The 19982-nt window shown below is 43.3% G+C and overlaps 1 protein-coding gene across 5 annotated transcripts in view; it reads right to left on the bottom strand.

Annotated features, from left to right (window-relative positions):
• Nucleotides 1–19982, bottom strand: part of CACNA1B (calcium voltage-gated channel subunit alpha1 B) — a 320424-nt gene that overhangs the window by 50225 nt on the left and 250217 nt on the right. For all 5 annotated transcript variants that reach the window (XM_064523641.1, XM_064523637.1, XM_064523638.1 and 2 more), the window contains 8 exons: nt 18563–18659; nt 16414–16574; nt 15105–15242; nt 13984–14185; nt 12200–12364; nt 11245–11355; nt 11006–11089; nt 740–856 (listed from right to left, as the gene is read on the bottom strand). In XM_064523641.1, coding sequence (XP_064379711.1) covers nt 740–856; nt 11006–11089; nt 11245–11355; nt 12200–12364; nt 13984–14185; nt 15105–15242; nt 16414–16574; nt 18563–18659 — 1075 coding nt within the window. The remainder of the gene's footprint in view (nt 1–739; nt 857–11005; nt 11090–11244; nt 11356–12199; nt 12365–13983; nt 14186–15104; nt 15243–16413; nt 16575–18562; nt 18660–19982) is intronic.

Raw genomic sequence — 19982 nt, 5'->3', positions numbered from 1 at the left:
AGCCCGTGCCGGCACGTGCCAGCCGTGAAGGTGTGCTGACACATATTGGGAGGGAGAAAGGGTGTGCTGGGAACCAGAGGAGGCAACTGGCTTAGCTTTGAAAAGCAAAATCCTGTTCGTAATCCTCCACATCCTCAAAGCATAGCCTCATGTCATACAGCTTCACATTTTATTTTATCAAAATGCAATGATTTTGATTTTGCCTCTTTTAATTCTGCCAAGGCTGAGATACATGAGCATATTACTCCGGCTTAACAAGTTACCCCACCTCCGCGGAGTGGAGGCAATTGGCTGTCTCTTAACCTACAAAAATGGGAGATAAGACAAATTCACTTCACTCTCAGTGAAAGAGAGCTAACCTTGCACTTGCTGCAGGCAAAGAGTGGGCACAAAGGCACTTGTTAGCCATACCGCAGTTTCCTTACTCTAATACCCGGCTCTCAAGACTTTGGCATCGAGGTTTTGTGGCAATTACAAGGGGAACCTGAGCTTTGCCCGCTTGTCCCGACTCTGCTTTGGCAGCTGACTGGCTTTCAGACCCATCTTCCGAAAGCTCAGCACCTGCAGCGTTTGCCGGATGCCTGGTGCAAACCAGCTAATATTTCTGCCAGATGAGTATTACTGCAATCACCTTGCAGAGATGGAGAGAAGCTCTCTCCTACTCGACGGAAGACGCCAGAGGAGTGCAAAGCGTTATTCCCCCTCCAGCTCTCCTCCCGCCAGCCTGCCTGCCACTCACCTTAAAAGACTGCACAAACGTCCAGAGTAAGATGCGGATAGTGTAACCCTGGCGGAGGAGCTTGATAAGTCTCGCTGCCCTGAAGAGCCGCAGGAAGCTGAGGTTGATGAAGTTGTCCTGCGGAAAGTAAAGGTTGTGTGTCCTTCAGAAATTAACGCGCTTAGAAACCACAGCCCGCAAAAAAGAAATTAAAATTACCAGCTTCACGATCTAAGCAGCAAATCGGCCACCAGAAAACCTTCCAAAAGAAACATTCGTCAGTGCAGATCACTCCACATGCAGCAAGTATGAGAAAATCCCTCTCCACAAGAGCCCTCCCCTCTACTACTGGGTCAATAATAAAAAAGGAAATAGCCCTTTCACGCTGTCCATGGAGTCCTTGTTTTCTTTGAGCAAGGCAGATTTTCTCCCTCTATAGAATCAGGGAGAGCTAATGGTGCCATATTATCATTTCATAAAAAATGAGATTGTTTTGAAGTCTTGGTCAGCTTGCTTTGTTGAACGAATTGGACTTAAGCCAAGACAGTTGTAACGGACTCTACCATAGCAAAGGAAGATATTGTCCAGTGAACATTAAAACATCCTTAATAAAATAAGGATGTTTTCTAACCTGACAGTTTTAAGTATTTATGCAACACGTGACTGGACAGGCTCATCAAGGAGAAATGGCACCAGTAAGACTGTTTGGAAGCTGGATCACTGTTAGCAAATTGATTGGGGAAGGTTAAGTGTTCAACAGCAGGGCGATGCCTTAGGGACCTGCTGATTTTTTATTACTATTAAATACGTCTTTGCAGGTGGATCAAAGAAATGCTGGAGATGGATTGTGATTTTCATTTGCTTTGTATGATTCTTTCCCCCACACCCCATTTTTTCTGCTCTTTATGGAAAAAAGATTGCTTGCCCCAATGAGCTAATCTAGAGAGGGTTCTTTCCAAAACAAAACATGCAAAAGCCAGATCCCTCTTGCCCTCCTACTTTAAGGAGATTAAAAATAAACCCCCTTTCTGTACTGATTCCAATTCACTTAGGTGTGAATCTCTGATCACAGCCACTTATTTGGCTGAGTTAGCTGAAGAAAGAAAATATCCCACTTTAAACTAGCGAGCGGTAGAAGGGAAAATACAGCCATGAATAGCTCTTGCTGGTAAAGATGAGCAAAAATAGTCTTTCCTTTGCATTATTTTACCAGAAGATGCCCAGTCATATTAAACTGACCCACATTTCTTGCTCATTTGACTACAGAGCTCATCCTGAGTTTTGGGGGGCTTGTTGGATCTATTCATTTATTTAAATGCCAGCTTAGATTTTGGGCCATTAGCATCGCATTCCACCAATCCCATCAAAGAGTTCAAGAAATCAATCTCAGGCATGCACTCGGTTTTTCTCATGTTAAAAACGCAAGCAGCTCAGAGTTAGGCACAGACTGTATATCAGACTCAGTCCTCAAATAAAGAGAAAAGAGAAAAGCACAGATATGTTCAATGAAAGAGCAGACAACACTGAGCTCATTCAAGTCAGCAACAGAAAGCAGCGCTAGCAGGCAAAACACAAGCAAGGATTCCCCTGGGTTGTTCAAGGTCAGTAAAACAGGAGCCAAAAATTCAACATCTGTCTCTTAACATCAGCCTTTATTTTATTTTTTGCATAGGTTACCTTCCCTTCACCAAATACAAGTTGAACTCACCTTAGGAGGTAAGGGCTGGGTAAGAAGTGGGGGGAATCAGAGCCTGACTGCAGTTAGGTGATGAGGGTGACTCCATTAACCTGGTCCCTAGCCTGCCTGTCCCATCCCCACTGCTCTGGCTGCAGTGCAGGCAGCTCTGCTGGTGCAGGGTGCCTGCAGGCAGTCTCAGATCGGTGCCAAGCTTTAACTCAGAGCTTACGCTAGTCCTGGAAAGGTTCCCCACCAGCAGGAACAGCAGCAGGCCTTATGGACCACATAACATTCCCAGCACTCAACAACCAGGCCTGCAAGTCCAACAAATTGTTACCTTCGGAGCAACAGTGGAGCCAGATCCTTCCCGTGCACAAGCCTAACGTGCTGCACGGGGCGATGCTGTGTGCACAGGCAGCGTCCGCAGGATCAGCCTCTGTGAATGCAGCCTGCCTTGCTGCCCGCCTCCCACATTATTACATCTTAACACCAAAAGCTCTGTTTTGCTCAGACTTTAATATAATCTTACAATCACAGTTGACATGATGCTTAACATGTCTTGGTCTACACTGACTGCAAAGTCACACTTAGTATAGACTATCCCTGTGCAAAATGAGACAGCCAATATATTTACAATAGGAAGCTAGGGGCTTCAAAACTGTCTATGCAGTGATGTCTGTAACTCCCCCACTACCTGGGATTTGGAGGGATCAGCAGTTCAGGGGTTTTTGTTTTTCTTTTTGTTTGTTTGGTTTTTTAAAGCCCAACCCCAACCCCTTCCTTTTTGACTCATGCACTGCCGTTTCCTAAAAATGAAGTAACATCATCAGCCACACGGGAAATCATCAGCAACCCAGGAAAATCCCACTTCATCAACATTTACAGAATTTCCGAAGGACTGTTCTCTGCGCTATTCATAGGGAGGCCAAATTACACACGCTGCAGTGATGGATGAAAGGGCTCTGCGTGTGTAACCCTCAGCACACCGCGTAGAAAACCCGTCCTTCAACGACTAAACTGTCCAGGCAGGTATTAGAATTGCATGCAACTAAAGGGGAAACTCCACACTGCGATATTTCTCGTGTATAGTGGTGTTTTGCATCAATTTTCGTTCCACTTGGCTATCTCTGTAACATATGACATACAAATGATCGTCTTCTGGATTATCAAGCTCATTCTGTTTGAGGTTCTGTTAGTTTTTCTGTTGCACAGTTGCTAAGGGCTGACCTGTTCTCAGCAGAGGCAATGCTGCTTTATGATTGTATGATCCACCCAAGGACTAGCAGGGCCAACTGGGTCTGAAAGATGTTTCCAGCTCAAGGAACACGTGCACGACCTGGCAAAGTCACCACATCCCACAACAGGAGGAGAGCGACAGAAGCATCTCTGTGCAAAATGTCCCAGCAGCTCGCTGCAGAGGAAGAGAGGAGGGGGAAACAGGGAGCAGAGACATCCAAGATGAAGAACTGGCCTCTCTTGCTGCCAAGGCATGGGCAGCCTGGTCTTTTGCCCTTTCTTAGGCTACTTTCCATAGTGAAAAGCAGAAGAGCCGTGATGCATATGGCCGTTGCCTCAATCCTTCGGTATCTGCAGCCTCTGAATGGTTTCATCTCCTGATGCAGGGGCTGTGCACCCTCTCGACAGGAAGGCACAGTCGTCTGTGTCCTGCACATCATCAGAAAAGTGCCCAGCTCAGTGGATTTAGAGTGTTTTGGATTTTTAAACCTGAAATGGCAATTTGAATTTTTCATGCCGCAGCTGGAAGTGCTCTGCAGGATTTGGTGAAGGAGGTTACATTACTCTCCCACAAAATAAGCTCACCACAATTTAGGCTGCTCATCCCTACTTCTTCGTGCAGCCCAGTGGCAGAACACAAACGAAAAAAAAGGAAAGGGCTTGAAACTTCAGATTTTTCACTGTCTTCGAACTCGTCCAAGTTCCTTGCCCAAAGCCGCTTGTCCAAAGTTGCAAAGCCAACACAGAGCTGTGGGAAGAGGAGTCTGACCAAGCCAAAAAGGCAGTTCTCTACAGCTGGCAAACAACAACTAATCAACACTGCTAAGACACTACCATCGGGGAAACCATCTTTAAGCACGTGAACAATCTTTGATGAGTAGTTCTTGTTTCCATGCAAACGTTTGTAATGTTACCAGTATCCACAAAGAGCTCTTGGATCTTGCATAGGATCTTGGCTTCCTTTGAAGCTCAGGGAAAAGCCTTGCTGATTTTAAGAGGCCCACAATTTTTGCCACACTGTCAGTGTCATGGGGACTCTGCTGTTACAGGCATATCGCATCCTTTTGCCCTCAGCTGGGAACTCTGGAAAGATGATTTTATAAATATGTGATGCCCAGATCTCTCTACCTTTCAGCTTAGGTGCTCCTGCTGCAGCCACGGCAGGCTCCCATTGTAAGCAGCGGGGGGAGAAAGGCAGCTCCGTAGGGCAATCTGGTGCTCCAGGGACCCAATTTTAGCTCACGCACCTTGGACTCTGCGTGATGGAAGGAGCCTGGGCCTGGACGCATGACCAAAGAGACTGTTTGCAGGATCAACTTCAAGTCTTCAAGCTGCAACATGGACACCAACAAGGCCAAAATTTTGACAAACAGAGATAAGCTGATTTTTCCAGTATATATCACATGCAGAACTGACGCTTAGAGCCTTTATCTGGGCTGTCTGGACCCGGGGCACGCCAAGATGAATCGTACAATGACCTCCTCAGCACTTCCACGCATCTGTAATGGCTGCAGCTCCTGTAAGGCAGGCGAAGGATCCCCTTCTCAGACTGCACTTTGAAATTTTCAACTTTTACACTGTCTTTTTCTTCTCTAGTCCTTCCTAGCAGAAGATTTCCTCCCGTGGCCCTCCATTAAGCCAGCATGGTGGTGTGTACTTGCAGTCTGTTATGAAGACTAACACTGATTTGCTCTCTGATAAAACAGCAGCTGTGCAACAGAAAGTCCAGATGCTAAGTCAACATAGATCCAAGAGGTGCTGTCAGGTGACCGAGCATGTATTTTTAATAAACTTATCATCTCATTTGTGTTATTAACCATATTCAGGATAATTAAGAATGGCAGGATTTTTTTTGATTGTATTTTTCCTCATTAGTCCTTCTTTGCTTAATTTATGATTTGCAGAGACAAATGCCAGTATTTCCAAAGACATCTTTCAAAGCAGGCATTAAATTAGCATCCCAGCACCTTTCAACCCTATTCATAATGTGGTTCATATATTTTACTTGAGATGTTTGCTTTCGCATCCAGGGACTGTGCCCACTGTGGTGGCAAAACACTTGAATGCACAAAGAGTTTTCCAAGCTGAACGAAATCAGTCTTTCCTATGACTGCTCTTTTAATTTGAGGGAAGCAAGTCTGTAATCACTTTAATAATATTTTTGCCTTACAATACAGTGTAAACCATGGGCTTAAAATACCTGTAAGACAGTCCTCTTAAATGAACTGCTTCCCTTTGCAGAAAGCTCAACGCATCTCATTGTAAAAAAACAAAAACAAAAACGGTTTCTTAGAACTGGATTTGGTACCACCACTTACAAATGAAGGGTTTCCCAGCCAGCCAATCTTCTCTACTCCAGGTCCTCCAGAAGCATCCTTCCCTCCTATTCTCATTCAATTTTCCACCAAAATAAAGCAAGTGTCAGTCTCCCCTTTATCATAGTCAGGTGTAACAAGCAGCGGAGAACAGGCTATTGGTAACTGCATTTGCCTCACGTCACCAATTAGCCAAGGGGAAGAAGATGCAGAACAGAAGCCAGTTTTGAGGCACGCTGCAGTGAGGCTTTTCACCAGTGCAATCGGAAATCTCATCAAAACAAATTAAATTAAAGAAAAACGAGAGAAAATAAAAGCAGAGAATTTAAATAATTGTTTAAATTCAATGAAACCAACCGTGTCCTATATGTGATGTTTTCATGGATGGATATTTGCAAGATTATTTACAAATTTATTTTTTTGAGCAGCAGGTGCACAACATACAGACGGAGACATGGTTTTCGCATTGTATGTTGATTGGATGGCGTGATTCAGCAGGTAGATAAGGAAAATAAAGAACAAAACAGGAAACAAAAGAGAAAATGAGTAATCAGGACAAGCAAAAAAGGAAACTCTGAAAATTTCACTGGAAAAAAACTGTTGGGCTTTTGGGTGTGTTATTTTATGATACTTATATAAACTAAAAAATGCTTCAAACCAAAACAGATTTTGAAATCCTAAAGGTAACACAGACAGTGCAGTTGTCATTTGCATTTCATTTTGTAATGCAAATTGGGAGACAATTCACAAACATTTCTCAGTATGTTTTTGTATTTCCAGGCATATAAATAGATGTCAGTTTGCCACGTACTCATCCGTGGACACTCAGCTGTGTACACGAGAACACTTTCTCCTTAATGCCATCTATTTTACTTTGGTTACTTAAAAAGGATAAAAAACTGACATATGTGTTTTTGCCTAAGGAAATAAAAAAATATATATTTTCCACTGCATTCACAAAGTAAATTACATATGACATGACTATAAAACTAAAATAAAGCAATTAGTCAACACATTTCTTTTCCTTTTATCTTTACTCTTCAGTGGGTTAAAAGTACTGATGCAGCAAGGCTGGTGGAAGCTGAGTCTCTCAAGGTGAGACTGCCCAGGTGAGCAAATTTATTTAGCTTGGCGACCACTTATTGTCAGAAAGCCACAGATCAGTGATGCAGGTGCTCCTGCAAATATTTGCTAGCCTGATCTCAAAATCATACCCAGAAAGTATCCCATCTCACACATGGAGTAGGAGGGCTTCCCACTTTGTTCTGGGGACATACGCTCACTAATGGTGCAGAGTTCGCAACATCATGACTGTCACCTGGGCCTCTCTGTGCCCAAGAAACCTGTAAGTGTAAATGGGTAATGACAGAGCTGGACACGCAGGGAAGGACTGATCAGGGCTGGCACCCAAATATCTGCACTGCTGCTCATCAGCAGAGGAGAGCCGGGATCGGAGGGAGGCAAACAGAGAAGAGGGCGTCCTCCACTGGGGACAGAGCTCTGGGCTAGGAAGGGAGAGCAAAGACCTGTTCTCCTCTTTGCTTATCATCAGCGCCATAATGCAGTGGCCCTGATGCCATGAATTTAGGCACGGTGCAGAAAGCTGCTGCACCCCAGATCGTGCACAGAGCCAGAAAGCTCAAGGAAGGTTAGGCGTTGGGTATGGCGTTTTGTGCTGAGTGGATGTTCATCCTACTCCTTAGTCACTACTCCCCCTTACCTGGAAATGTAAAGGGCAAAAAGTGGCTGGGCAGAGCCGGAGGGTCAGCATGACAAAGATGCAAGACCGTATGCCTGGTGTGTGCTTTCTAAAGGAGGCACCCCCTTTCTGCCCCCCGTCAGACTCCACTGTGGCACTCTGCAGAACGCATGCTGTTTGCAGACAGCACAACCACTATCATGGGATGAGGTTTTTCAGCCTTCCCTGCCTTTTTGCACATTTTCTAATCAGTTCTAATTTTCAGAAGTATGCAAGCAACTTAGATGCAATTGCAACATGACAAAGTTCCAGGATTTTATGATACAAAGATGGTTGAAAGTGTTACCCTTCCAGGGCACACACGTATCATTGCACATTCCAGACAGGAAGACAGTTCTGGTGTTTTCCAAGCAGGTTTGAGACTTTTCAGGTTTCCCCTGCAGCTCTGTTGGCCAGAGTAGCACATGCTACAACCTATTGCTGAACAAACAAAATGGGGCCAGGGCACAGTTCTGAATCCCTCGTTTTCCAGTGCAAGTGCCATAGAGTCGCCTCCGGATTGGCAGGGGAGGAGGCTTGCAGCAACACTGGGATCCTGCTACGATCCTGGTACAAGCCACTAGATGAAGCAAAGAGAACTGCTCTGTGAATGACATACTAAAAGCTGCAGTTATTTGCTATCATTACAAAAAATCTCTTATAAACATAATATATGAGACACTGCTACAAACTATCACTTGTGTAATTACGTATGATTCTGTGAGTACTTCTTTTTTTATGCCAGTACCTACAAAGCCATCCAGTAATGATGAACGTGCTGCCACAGATGGACGCAACAGATGGACTGGTGAGAGATCAGAGAAAAACTAAATAGAAGAAGTTTTGAAAGCAGTCTAGCAAGAAAGCATCAGGGACCACTGGGCCTGTCCTCTCTGCGAGGGAACACATGCAGAAGGGAGACACAGTCTGTATACAAATGCTGCATAAGGGCAAGATGAAGGGAGAGCAGAGATCAGACCTATTGACTGAAAGACAGAGCAAGAGGCAAAGGCCTGGAGTGGCAGACACATGAGTTATATATTAAAGAAATGCTCATCAGAGCAGCTTTGTAATGTGATGTGCTGCTGGGGAAGCTGCAGAACTGCTGAACTATTTCATTAGACAGTTCTCTCCAAGGTTTAGCTTAATGGATCTAATTACTGCTAAACCAAAAGCCCGCCATAACCACCTGGAAAGATGAGGGAAAGGGGTAAAGATGCTTGGAAGTGTGACCCTCTTGGATTTTGCTGTCTGACTGTTTTTTGGAGTAGCATGAAAAACCTCTAAGGCATCCCAGAATTCCTGCTGCCTTTACTGGCGGAGACCAAAGAAATGACTACAGCGTGAAAGGAAGGTGCAGTCAGTCCCAGAAGCCTCAAAATCACTCCGTCAGTACATCCAGGCTACCACAGGCCACATGTCCCTTGTGGAGGTGTCTGGAAATATGGTCACTCTCCAGCCCAAAAACAAGAAAGGGACGGAGAAGGTCTGGCAGCATAGTCGTTCTCTTGTCCCTAAAATGTCAGCCAGAGGCATCGGGGGACAGCTACTGCTCCCAAAAGGCTGGGGATGTGCGCCCAGAGCCCCAGACATGCTGCGGCTTTGCGCGTGCCAAACTCAGCGACGTGCCAGCCCAAGCTGACCAGCCTATAGCCAACTCTCTACGTACCTGAGAACCTTACTAACCATCCACAGAAAAGGGAGGGAGCCGTAATGGCCTATTAACTGAGTCCTAAGCCCTGCCTGCCAAGCAGATAGTGGGCAAAAGCAATGGTTACTAGCTGCAGATTTAAGCTGCGAAATACCAGCACAAAGAAGGATGTTAATAAAAACAATGCCGGCTTGACATTACAAATGCGACACCTCCCTGAAGGAGGAACACCGCAGGTTCCCTCATCATCCACAAGTTTATGGTGCTGCTTCCTTCTGGCCGAAGGAAAGAGTGGAAGACAAGCATCAGTCTCCAGGTTTGTGGCTGACTTTCAAGCATTTTGACAAATTTTCGATTCAAGGCAAAGGTTTGGGTGCCTTAGTCGAACAGGAAAGCATGTCCCATAACAGAGGGAACAGAAGTGAGTATTCAGTACCTGCCAACAGTGGCATAAATCTTCTAAGCCTTCAGGAGAAGTGGTGTTCAGATCCTGTGTTTGATCTGAGCGACTTTACCTTGGCTGCAAGCTACGCATTAATAGGAAATGGTAATCCAAAGTCTGTGAGGTTGGATTCACCAGCTGTTAAAAGAACACCATTTGTGTGCGGAGTAAAAGTTTGTTTTTCTGTGTTTTTGTACCAAGGATATTACATAATAAGATATTTTGTTATAAATAGTAATATGATCTTCATCACCAGCTGAACGTCCTGTAAAGAAGTCTAGGGAACATCATCTTTTAGTGTAAAAGGGAACAATCTGAGTTCTCAGCACATACAAAACAGCTCTATAAATAAATCCAAGGGACTGAGAAGAAAAAATTACAGTGAAGTTCAAATTCATTACACACAGATACAGCATCATCAGCTAAACCATGCACTGGGAGAGGAGAGGAGCAAATTTATAAATTGGATAATATCAGGCTGTCGAGTCTCGAGTCAGTCATTTGCTGCCCTTATGGAAAAGTCCTCTAGAATTTAATGGCGAGCTTGTACACCGTTAATGTAATCTCCAAATTCATTAGCAGGGATACAGCAGGCATTTTAGGGCTGGACAGTGTATCCCTTGGCAAGGCAGTCCGTTCTTTTCTGCAGGTAACAGAGAGGTACTATGATCCCCTCTCCAGACTGCATACTGATGACTTCCAGACACAACTATTGTTGCCCCCATCTCCCTTCTTTGCACTCCTCTTCTCACCTCCACTCTCCATCCCATAATCAAGACAGGCTAGGAGCTCCGAGAGACAGAGATGATACTTTTGTGTGTGCTCTGCAAAATGCCTCAGACTATTAAAGAGTTATCTCCATCATGACCCTTTTGATATTTTCTCTTTATTAAATTCAACAAGATTTTTCCATAAATGGGCAAAAAATGGCTCAGGGTTAAAGTCTTTCATTGAATGAGAAAGAGAGACTATTTCCTAGCAGAGTTACTAGCACTGCCATTCTCATCAGAGCTTTTTGCACGACTGCCTTTAGGGCAGGCAGCAGTGCTCATATCTGTGGAAAGAGCAGAGCTAGTGGGAACAGGCTGCCGGGCCACCCAAGGACATCATCACACGATGAGTCCCAGAGGCAGCTCCAGGGAATAAGGCTGGTAGGGAGAAGGTGCAATATCTTGACAGGGCACAGCTTTGTTGGTAAATGAAACAAACTGAGCAAACTGTACTTACCGCAATCTCTGTTACTAAAATATCAGTAATACTTCCCAACACTGTTACAAAATCAAAGACATTCCAGGCATCTCGGAAATAATTCTGCCAAACGAAAACACAAGGGGAATAGAGGGATCCAGAAGTTATTTCCTTTTTGCAAAGCAATGTTTTGTTTGCTTCTTTTAAATGCACATCGTGAAATACAAGTATTTCATGTAAAGAGGAAACAGTTGAAAGTAAATGAGGAAGGAACATACCAGCACACCAAAGGCAATGATCTTCAGCACACATTCCATTGAAAACATGGACGTGAACACAATATTCAGGCATTTCAACATTTCTTCATATGCTTCTGGAGCATCATAGAACTAAACCAGGATGGAAGAAAGGCTGTTACTGGAAGATCACTTATGGAGACAGAATAAAATGTTCCCAGATGACTTGCCTGACTGCAAGACTCCTGCCCATTTTAGTGCTGGATTCTGTGCTCACTTTAAGCAAGACTTTGGTTTACAACATGACTATCCATGCCACTCCAGAGGCACACCGTTGTCTACGTTATCCTAATTGGGCAGCTGCGGATTTCCCTAGCACTGGGAGACTGCTGCTGGCACACATCTCCCTGCAAGCACAAAGTGGACCAGGAGGTCGGAAGGGCATTTTCAGACACCAAAGACAAGTGCAGAACTGTGTTACTGTGTTGTGTGCCAGCAAACCCTAGGAGCATGGTGGCTCCTTGACTGTAAAGATACTCTAAGTTAGGCATGGGATAGCATGGAAGCTCATTCATAATATCCAGCCATTTCCATCTCTTCCTTTTGGGCACTGTGGAACATGTTCCAGAAACTTGACACTGCTGCAAATCTGTTTAATTTCATTGACACTGCTGGATTTAGAGCATCCCCGAGCAGCAAAGCTCCAGGCTTTCAGAGTACTGAGTATCAGTCCTGCCAGCAACAAGCTGAAGGGAGCATGAGCAAATCCAGTGCTGAGCAGGGCAGTCCCATCTGCAGTGTTTCAACACAACTAAGCCATCTGCCTGTGGAGACCAAAGGAATCCCACCAGGGCTCTAAAAGTGACATTAATAAGGTTAGACGTGACAGTCGTTCCTCTCAGTCCCCCCAGCTCTCAGGTGTGGAGTACAAAGCCCCCACAACAAACACCACATTTGCTAGCCCAAAGGTATAAAGATTCAGTAACAGCCCACTAACCTTCATCATCAGAACAATAGTATTGAGTGCAATCATGACCATGATAAAATATTCAAAGGGAGGGGACACCACAAATTTCCACATCTTGTACTGAAAAGATTGCTTGTTCTGAGGCATGTAGCGGGTCAGTGGCTTGGCACTTATGGCGAAGTCTATGCAGGCCCTCTACAAAACAAAAATGGGATGAAAAGAACACAAAAAAGGGCTGGCATCCTCTATCAGTCAGGACATTGCTGGGAAAATGAGGGGAGCATTTAGTGGAGGACACTCTTTTTAAGTGTTTCTCACACACAACGCAAGTACTGACTGCTACCATAGAATACAGAACATGATCCCCAAAGCGTGGTCACTTTTGGACACTTCCTGAAACATCCAACCACACTGAACTCCTATGGCCCCCTGCAGTCCTAGGAGGGGGTGTTTCTTCACAGTCTAGCTACCGGTAGGTCCTGATCCCTTCTTACTTAAAGGAAGAGAGTTTTAAATCCACGGGCTTACTTCAGAAAACACTCTGCCGATTCATCCTGGTATGCAATTCTAGAAACTAGAAACTGAAACTGGAGGATTAGTGAAAATGTTATCTGTGCTTAAAAAAAAGTATTGCGTGAAAGTGTACATGAGTTTCACACAGCAAAAATGGTCCAGGTAACAACTTCTATGAAATGTGAACTGAACTCATCCAAAAAATTATCCAACAAATATTGCTGAGTGACTCTTCAAGACACCCTTAGTTGGTAATATCTTTTGACATTATTATGGGTAGAAAAGTACATAGAAAAATGGTTTCTATCCATAAGAAGTTTTGATTCTGAAACATTTTCTCATGTCGCACTGAGATAAGAAGTCAAAATCTCAAAATTTTTCATACTGCAAATCTCAAGAAAAATATTTTTTGCTCAGTTGAAAGAGTAGATAAATCATCTCCAAACGTTCTGCTTTGATTTTGGACAAACAATGCACTAATGAATCACTGATTAACCAAAAATCAGGTTGCAGTTTCAAAATAAATGAAAAGAGATGGCTCTCACATAGCAGGCAGTTGAAGCTGTGGAACCCTGGACAAAGGATGTGGTGGATGCTAAAAATCTACATGGATTCAAGAGGAAACTGGATACATCCATGGAAGAAAGATATACAGATGGCTAACTACAGAGAAATCATATCCAGCTCAGGAGGTGTCTGAGCTGAAAATGATAGCATTTGCAGGAGTATCAAAGGAAAGCATTATGCATGCTTGCCTTGTTCTTACACCCTTCCCAAGACAGCTACTTGTGGCTGCTGCCAGGAGGACACTGGCTTAGACAGGCACTAAAACAGTTTAGTTAGAAGAGCTTTCCTTGGGCTGGCAGTAGCAATTGTATTTCAATTTTATTTCTGATGACTGGCCACCAGAAAGCCAAACCTTTCTGTCTCTCTTTCATAGGTATATGCTTGAGCTAACACGCAACACTAACTTCATTTTGAAGTACAGGTGCAGTCCACAGCGATATGTGATAGTGCTTAGCTGAAGTGTAACATTGAGAGAGCCTTTCTGGTTTCATTTCTATGCCAAAGGTGATGCAGTATGTAATTTCTTTGGTCTCTAAGTTGCTTTAGATATCACCTTCAACCCATCTCGCCGCACACCCACTGGTAATGCAATATTTTAGTCTCCATCTCAGATAACAACTGCTCTACAGCATCTCATGGCCCAGGAGGGATGAGGAGTATAATTCCACCAGTATAAAAGTCTGAACCCCCAGATGCTAACTCCCACGGCTGCTAAATTCAGAAGACTTGGGTACCTCATTCTTCTCTAGGCTGCATTCTGACATCACTTTATCTCCTTGCTCTTGGAAGGTGATGATGATTAACGCCACAAAGATGTTCACAAAGAAAAAAGGGAAGACAACAAAATACACCACGTAAAAGATAGACATTTCCATTCGGTAGCCAGGGCTGGGACCCTGTTCCTCATAGGTAGCATCCACTGAGTGCTTCAGCACACTGCAACCAAGCGCAAAGAGAGAAGAAAAGTCAGTGAAATCAGTGTGAAGTACCAATGATACCCTGATGGTCACTCACTGGCCTTCACTCGTGGAGGGTTTTCCACATATACTCAGGTCAAACTCAGTCCCATCTCTGTAGCTGGGAAGAAGTCTTCCTTGAGCATATATTCAGGGAAACCCTTTCTCTTTTCACCATTCTGCAGAATGATGCAGATTTGCTACATACAGATCCACATATCCATTCTGGTCAAGTGAAGGGGAGAGGATATAGTTAGATCTGGCTTCTCTTCTTCTCTGGTCAATGTGGATGAAATAAGAGTGCAAAAAGAAGGGTGCAGATGGTCTCTGAGTAGCCTAGGGAACACAGTGAGGGACTGGAGAAGGGAGACTGACGTTACAGGTTTTATTCTTTATTTTAGTAAAATATCTGAACACGGAGGACAGGAAGGGCTTGCCATGTAGAAATCACTGACTGTGAATTCTAATTATGTGTTGCAGCCAAAAAGCCTGCCAAAATAAAGTCTTATGCTGAACAGTAAATACAATTTTGGGCTCAAATGCCTAGCATACTTTCAGCACAGGTCATGATACTTTTTTCCCTTGTTTTCTTACATTACCATTATCAATTTTACACTTATGAAAGTAGTGAGAGTCCAAAAGACAGAAGCAAGCAGGCTATTAAGTACTGAAAACTGCCTTAGAAGCACCACTGTGCAAGCTCAGAGGAACACTGAGAAAAATGCACAGTCCCACCCACTGATTCACCCTATAATCACACAAGGGATACCAGAAGCTTAGCTGATAAAAGACTATTCTTTTCTCACAGGTAACCTATTGTTTATCTGTCCCTCAGAGCTGTGCAAAGTTACCCTTACTGCTGAGTTAAATTACTGACCCTATCCATCCAATGTACTCACGTTGGCCACCCTTCTCCTGTGGAGACTGTGAAAAGCGTTAGCAGAGCCCAGAGCACGTTGTCATAGTGGAACTCATATTTTTTCCATTCCCTGGGCTGCGCCTCCACTTCGTTTTTTTCATAATCAAGGTATTGACCCCTAGAAAGAACACAGATTCAGACCAAACGAGAGAGTTGCACCTAATCAGTCATTTACCATTATTCACTGAGGAGCATCTTGAAGCCCCGGTAACAGACCAGAGTTTGACTGTGCTACATCCTGCAAAAACAAATTAAAAGACAGTCCATTGGTTTATAACATAAGTAAAGGCTAGAGGAGCCACAGGAACTGTACCTCAAGTCTAGGCATGAAAGAAATTTTAATCAGGACATTCATTCATTAGGCAAAGCTGGCAATTAACAGCATGGCAGTCCTCAAGCTGTCTGACCTCACAAAAAAAAATGTAGTTTGATGGGAAAAGTTCTCTGGATCCTCCTTCAAAGTTGGATCTAACTTTGAAAGTGGTCTTGAGATCGCAGAGGGTGGGAGAGAGTTCCCTTCCAACCTAAATTATTCTATAATTCTACATTTCTTTCTGTAATAAATCTGCTTTATTGCAAGGAAGAACTGCAGTGAAACCATCACCACCGCATGCAAGCTGCCTGTCACAGATGTGCCCTGCACTTGTAGGGCTGGCAGAAGAGGGCCTGTTGAGGCAGGCAGATCTTGACAGCACCGAGGACTGACACTCAGGTGCTAAGGAAAACGGCAAGCAGGAAAGGCACACATTGTGGTGGATAAAACACCTTGACAGGCAGCTGAAAAGGACAAAGCAAACCAGTAACTGGGCATGACAGGGCTTTTAAGGCATTCAGATGCTGTCCCCTTCTGTAGCTAATTAGGAGTTCTTTAACCTTCTACTGACTCATTCTCAATTATTTATTCAATCTATTTTTCTAATTCACATGAGCCTTAAAAATAAAGGCAGCAGGTATAAAGAGGAGTCATCCATCCCTTCAAAAACACTTCCTGTGTTCAACCTTCAACACACAACGAGCCCTGCCCAAGAAATACAGCCTGCTCTCTTGTATCATTAAGCATTTGAGTAAGCACTTGCTAGGTTGCAGCCATAAATGATTAAACTGTTAAAACAACAAAAGGGAAAATTAACTTCTAGGGTAATTCTGCTGAAGCAGTGCTCTTACTTACTGGAGACTCATCAAACTCAGCAGATACTCTAATGAAACAACTTTGGGCCAGCCAGGTGAGCTACTGCTACAAAAGGAAATCCAAATTTCCATCTGGCAGCCCCTGCCCATCATGGTAGTACCTGCAGTCCTTTTCCAGCTCCTTCGACTCATCGGTGCAGTAGAAGAATCTGCCTTTGAAGAGTTGCACAGCAATGACAGCAAAAATGAACATGAACAGCATGTAAACTATCAGGATATTGAGGACATTCTTCAAGGAATTCACCACACAGTCAAAGACAGCCTGTGAGCAAGGGGGGGGAACAAAGAGAAGGGTTAAGGCATCAAGAGAAAGGGACCTCTCATGCATGCATGACCCGGGTGTCCAACATCTGACTACACTTGGGAGTGATTACCCAACTTACTACTAGTGCACGGTTTCTTCAACTTGCACGCCAAGCGTTTGTGCCTGCTCTGGCTGTGAGAAATAACTCCGGGTTGCTATAGCTTCAGGCTTTCCCATGCGAGTTTGTGCCACTGAATTCTATGGTGCTGCCCATAAAATTGGCAAAGACGGTTGCCACTTGTCTAGATAAAGGCTAGTCCTAAGCAAATATTTTCATGGCTGGCTGATGCAATGAAAAACATACTTGTGTTTAATTTATTCCCAGTGGATAGGGGAAAACCTCATTAAATATGTTACTCATTGACTACTATTTGAACTGGCTGAATAATAAGAAAAAATATCAGATACAAAACAAGCAAATGCTTTGAATAATATTTTTCTAATGAAGTGCCTATCAAAATTAACTGTGAATAATATAGTCAGCATATGTCATTAGGGAACTGCCTGCAAATAACTTCTCAAATACATTTATTATTTGGTTATTAGTCACTGATTCATTGTTAGAAGTAATTTTCAGTTTAATTTTAGTCTGAGAAGTTTGTCATAATAGAAATGTGAGCAGTGTTACTGACTGAACATGAATTTTGTATAGTACTGTTTCTCTGAATGGAAGCGAATAATTCACAGAATTACATTCCTGATGTAACCCAGAAATACTGAATTAAACACCGGAAATACCTCTAATCACCCTATTAATCTTGCTGTTTGTTGCACACAAAAATGGCATCCAGGAAAAAACAATAAAGGATTTTGAAGACACACCATGTGAATGACTTCTGCTTCACATAGTGATTTCTGAATACTCCTTTAGAAATGGTAAATTATTCTGTAAAATAGCTTGAAAATAAAGAATACATTCAATAAAAAGAAAATGTTCTGCCTTCTGCAGTAGGATAGAGATAGATTGATGATTTTGTGATCCAAAAACTGTACATTTCAAATTTCCAACCAATAAAGACAATTTTCTACATTGTTCAATATTATTCTTCCTTATCTTTTGTGATGAATTTAGTACACATGAAGATGCAAGAAACGAAAATTATTTGAGCATGAATTGGGAGTAGGAACAAAAGCAAATCTTAGTAATAGCTGAACCTGATTTTTACGTTGCCTTATATGAAAATAAGAATTTGACAGACATGGTTTCACTAATGCAAAAGCACCCATCTCCCCCTTCACCATCTCTCATAGCAAAGAGCCTGAAAGCACTGCTTTTACATGAAGACATTCTGCAAGAACTCAGAGTTCCCAAAACTCTGAGATGATTTAATTCTGTAACTTCTTCCACTTTCTACTTCTAGGGGCTGGCTGTATCTCAAAGAATCCTTGAATTGGTGTTGAATAAGTCACCACAGGCCATTACATTTATTTTACTTTGTAACTTGGTATTCTAGAGATGAAAGGGTACTGCTATAAAACCCTGCAGTATATATTCTTTAATAGAAAAGATGAACAGATTAAAATTCCTCATAGAGCAATGACATTTTTCTTTAGACAGACTGTGGAAAATCTTGCAATATTCATATTAAGCTCTATAGTGAAAGTCAAACACTCCAAAATCTATTTTTTCATGTATCATTTTTAAAGACATTGCATTTACATACTCTAATTTAATTTATATGTAGATTTTTTCTTTTCTTTTTTTAGAAGTTTGATTTTAATGTGTATTCACAATTATTCATAAAATTGCATACAATACTTGTGAAAGAAATGAGTTTGACATTCACTAAACATCTGCACAACTATTTTTATAAATCTGGCAAAGAGATTAATTGCAACAAAACAAAAGGAACAGAATTAACTTGGACTGAGTTTACTCAAGCCAGCTCCCACTCAGGTCAGTTGCAAATCTCCAGAGAAGGAAACATTTGTGGTTGGTCTCTAACCTTTAGTTTTGGCAGCCGTTTAATGGTCTTCAATGGTCTTAGGACTCGCAGCACTCGCAGTGACTTGATTGTGTTGATGTCCTTGCCTTTGGTTCCTCTGCAAGGGGGAAAAGGTACAAGAACAACAGAGGGAATTGTTGGGTTCTCAGGTTGCTCACTAAAATGCCTACAGCTACCCAAGGTTCTACAAGTCTGGGGTTGCCACCTCACCAGGGCGCACATGGTACTTGTGAGGGCTGCAGATCAGCACCCAGGTGACAGTGGTGGCAGTCGTGATGCAGAAGAGAAGCTGCAGGCAGGACGTGGCCCTTGAAAAGTTCAGTTGCTTGTGCTCTGCAGACTCAGTTCCCTTCCCAGCTATTCCTAACGTGCCACCGAGGAGCTGGTGACCTTCCTCCCCCAACTTCCCACCCAGACAATAATCACAGCTGGGGTAAAAGCACACATCGGCCGCAGCCGCCAGGGCAAGAGCCGTGGCCTGTTCATTCCAACCACGGGCTAGAGTAGGGAGAAAGACACGCTGGGCTCTCATCCCTCCTTCCTCACCTCTGTGAGGAAGGAAGATGTTTCTCTGGGTGGTTCTTGCCCTTCTCTGGTATGGAAGTTGTGTCTAGAAAAGCAGGCAGTGACTCGGAGGAAGGGCCAAGGCCAGCTTTCCAGTTCTACATTTTGCATACCCTACCATCATCCTCAGGCGTCTGCCTGAAGGCATGCTACCAAACCCATGCTGGACCATGTAATATGACATATATTACATGCCTGAAACAGTACTAGTGCATCTTCCCACTTACACATGCAGATGTCATAAGACACATTTTACTTTTAGATTTTGTTAAAACTACATGTGAGACATGAGACCATTCCTCTTGTTACCATTATGAGGTTAAAGGGGAAGGTTAGAGTTTCTTTCCGAGTGCACTTCCAAAATAAATAAAAAAGAATTATTTTTTTCCTTCAAAGACACAGTTACATCTTCTTTCAACCCAACAGCGAAACAATGGCATTCCCCTTCATTTAGTATGAGGTGAAAAATGGGATGAAAACCTCTAACAGACTTTTATTCATGACTACAGGCTTGGGTCTGCGGCTGTGCTGAAGTAACGAAGGTATGAATGAATGAATCATATGTTGAGTGGATGCCGAAATACCTCCTCTTCTACCCTCTTCCAGTTTGCTAAACAAGGTTCATCTTTCCAGCAGGAAAGCAATAAAAACACAATCCTAGAGATGCCAAAGAGGTATGCGCAGACAGCAGAGTGCAAAGTCTCCCCCATTCCTCTCTAGCAGCCAGGCCCTGTATAAAGGATGGGCACCTAAAGGGAACGGGACAGCCCTGCCTTCATGGCTGACTGACCTGACTGAGCCCAGGAAGACATCTTTTTGCAACATATCTGCTTGTAAAAGACTGATAATTCAATAT

This window comes from Dromaius novaehollandiae, chromosome 20, assembly GCF_036370855.1.
Source record: "Dromaius novaehollandiae isolate bDroNov1 chromosome 20, bDroNov1.hap1, whole genome shotgun sequence".
Taxonomy (NCBI): Eukaryota; Metazoa; Chordata; class Aves; order Casuariiformes; family Dromaiidae; genus Dromaius; species Dromaius novaehollandiae.
Note: the sequence above shows the minus strand (reverse complement) of the source record. Positions and strands in the feature narration are given on the sequence as shown.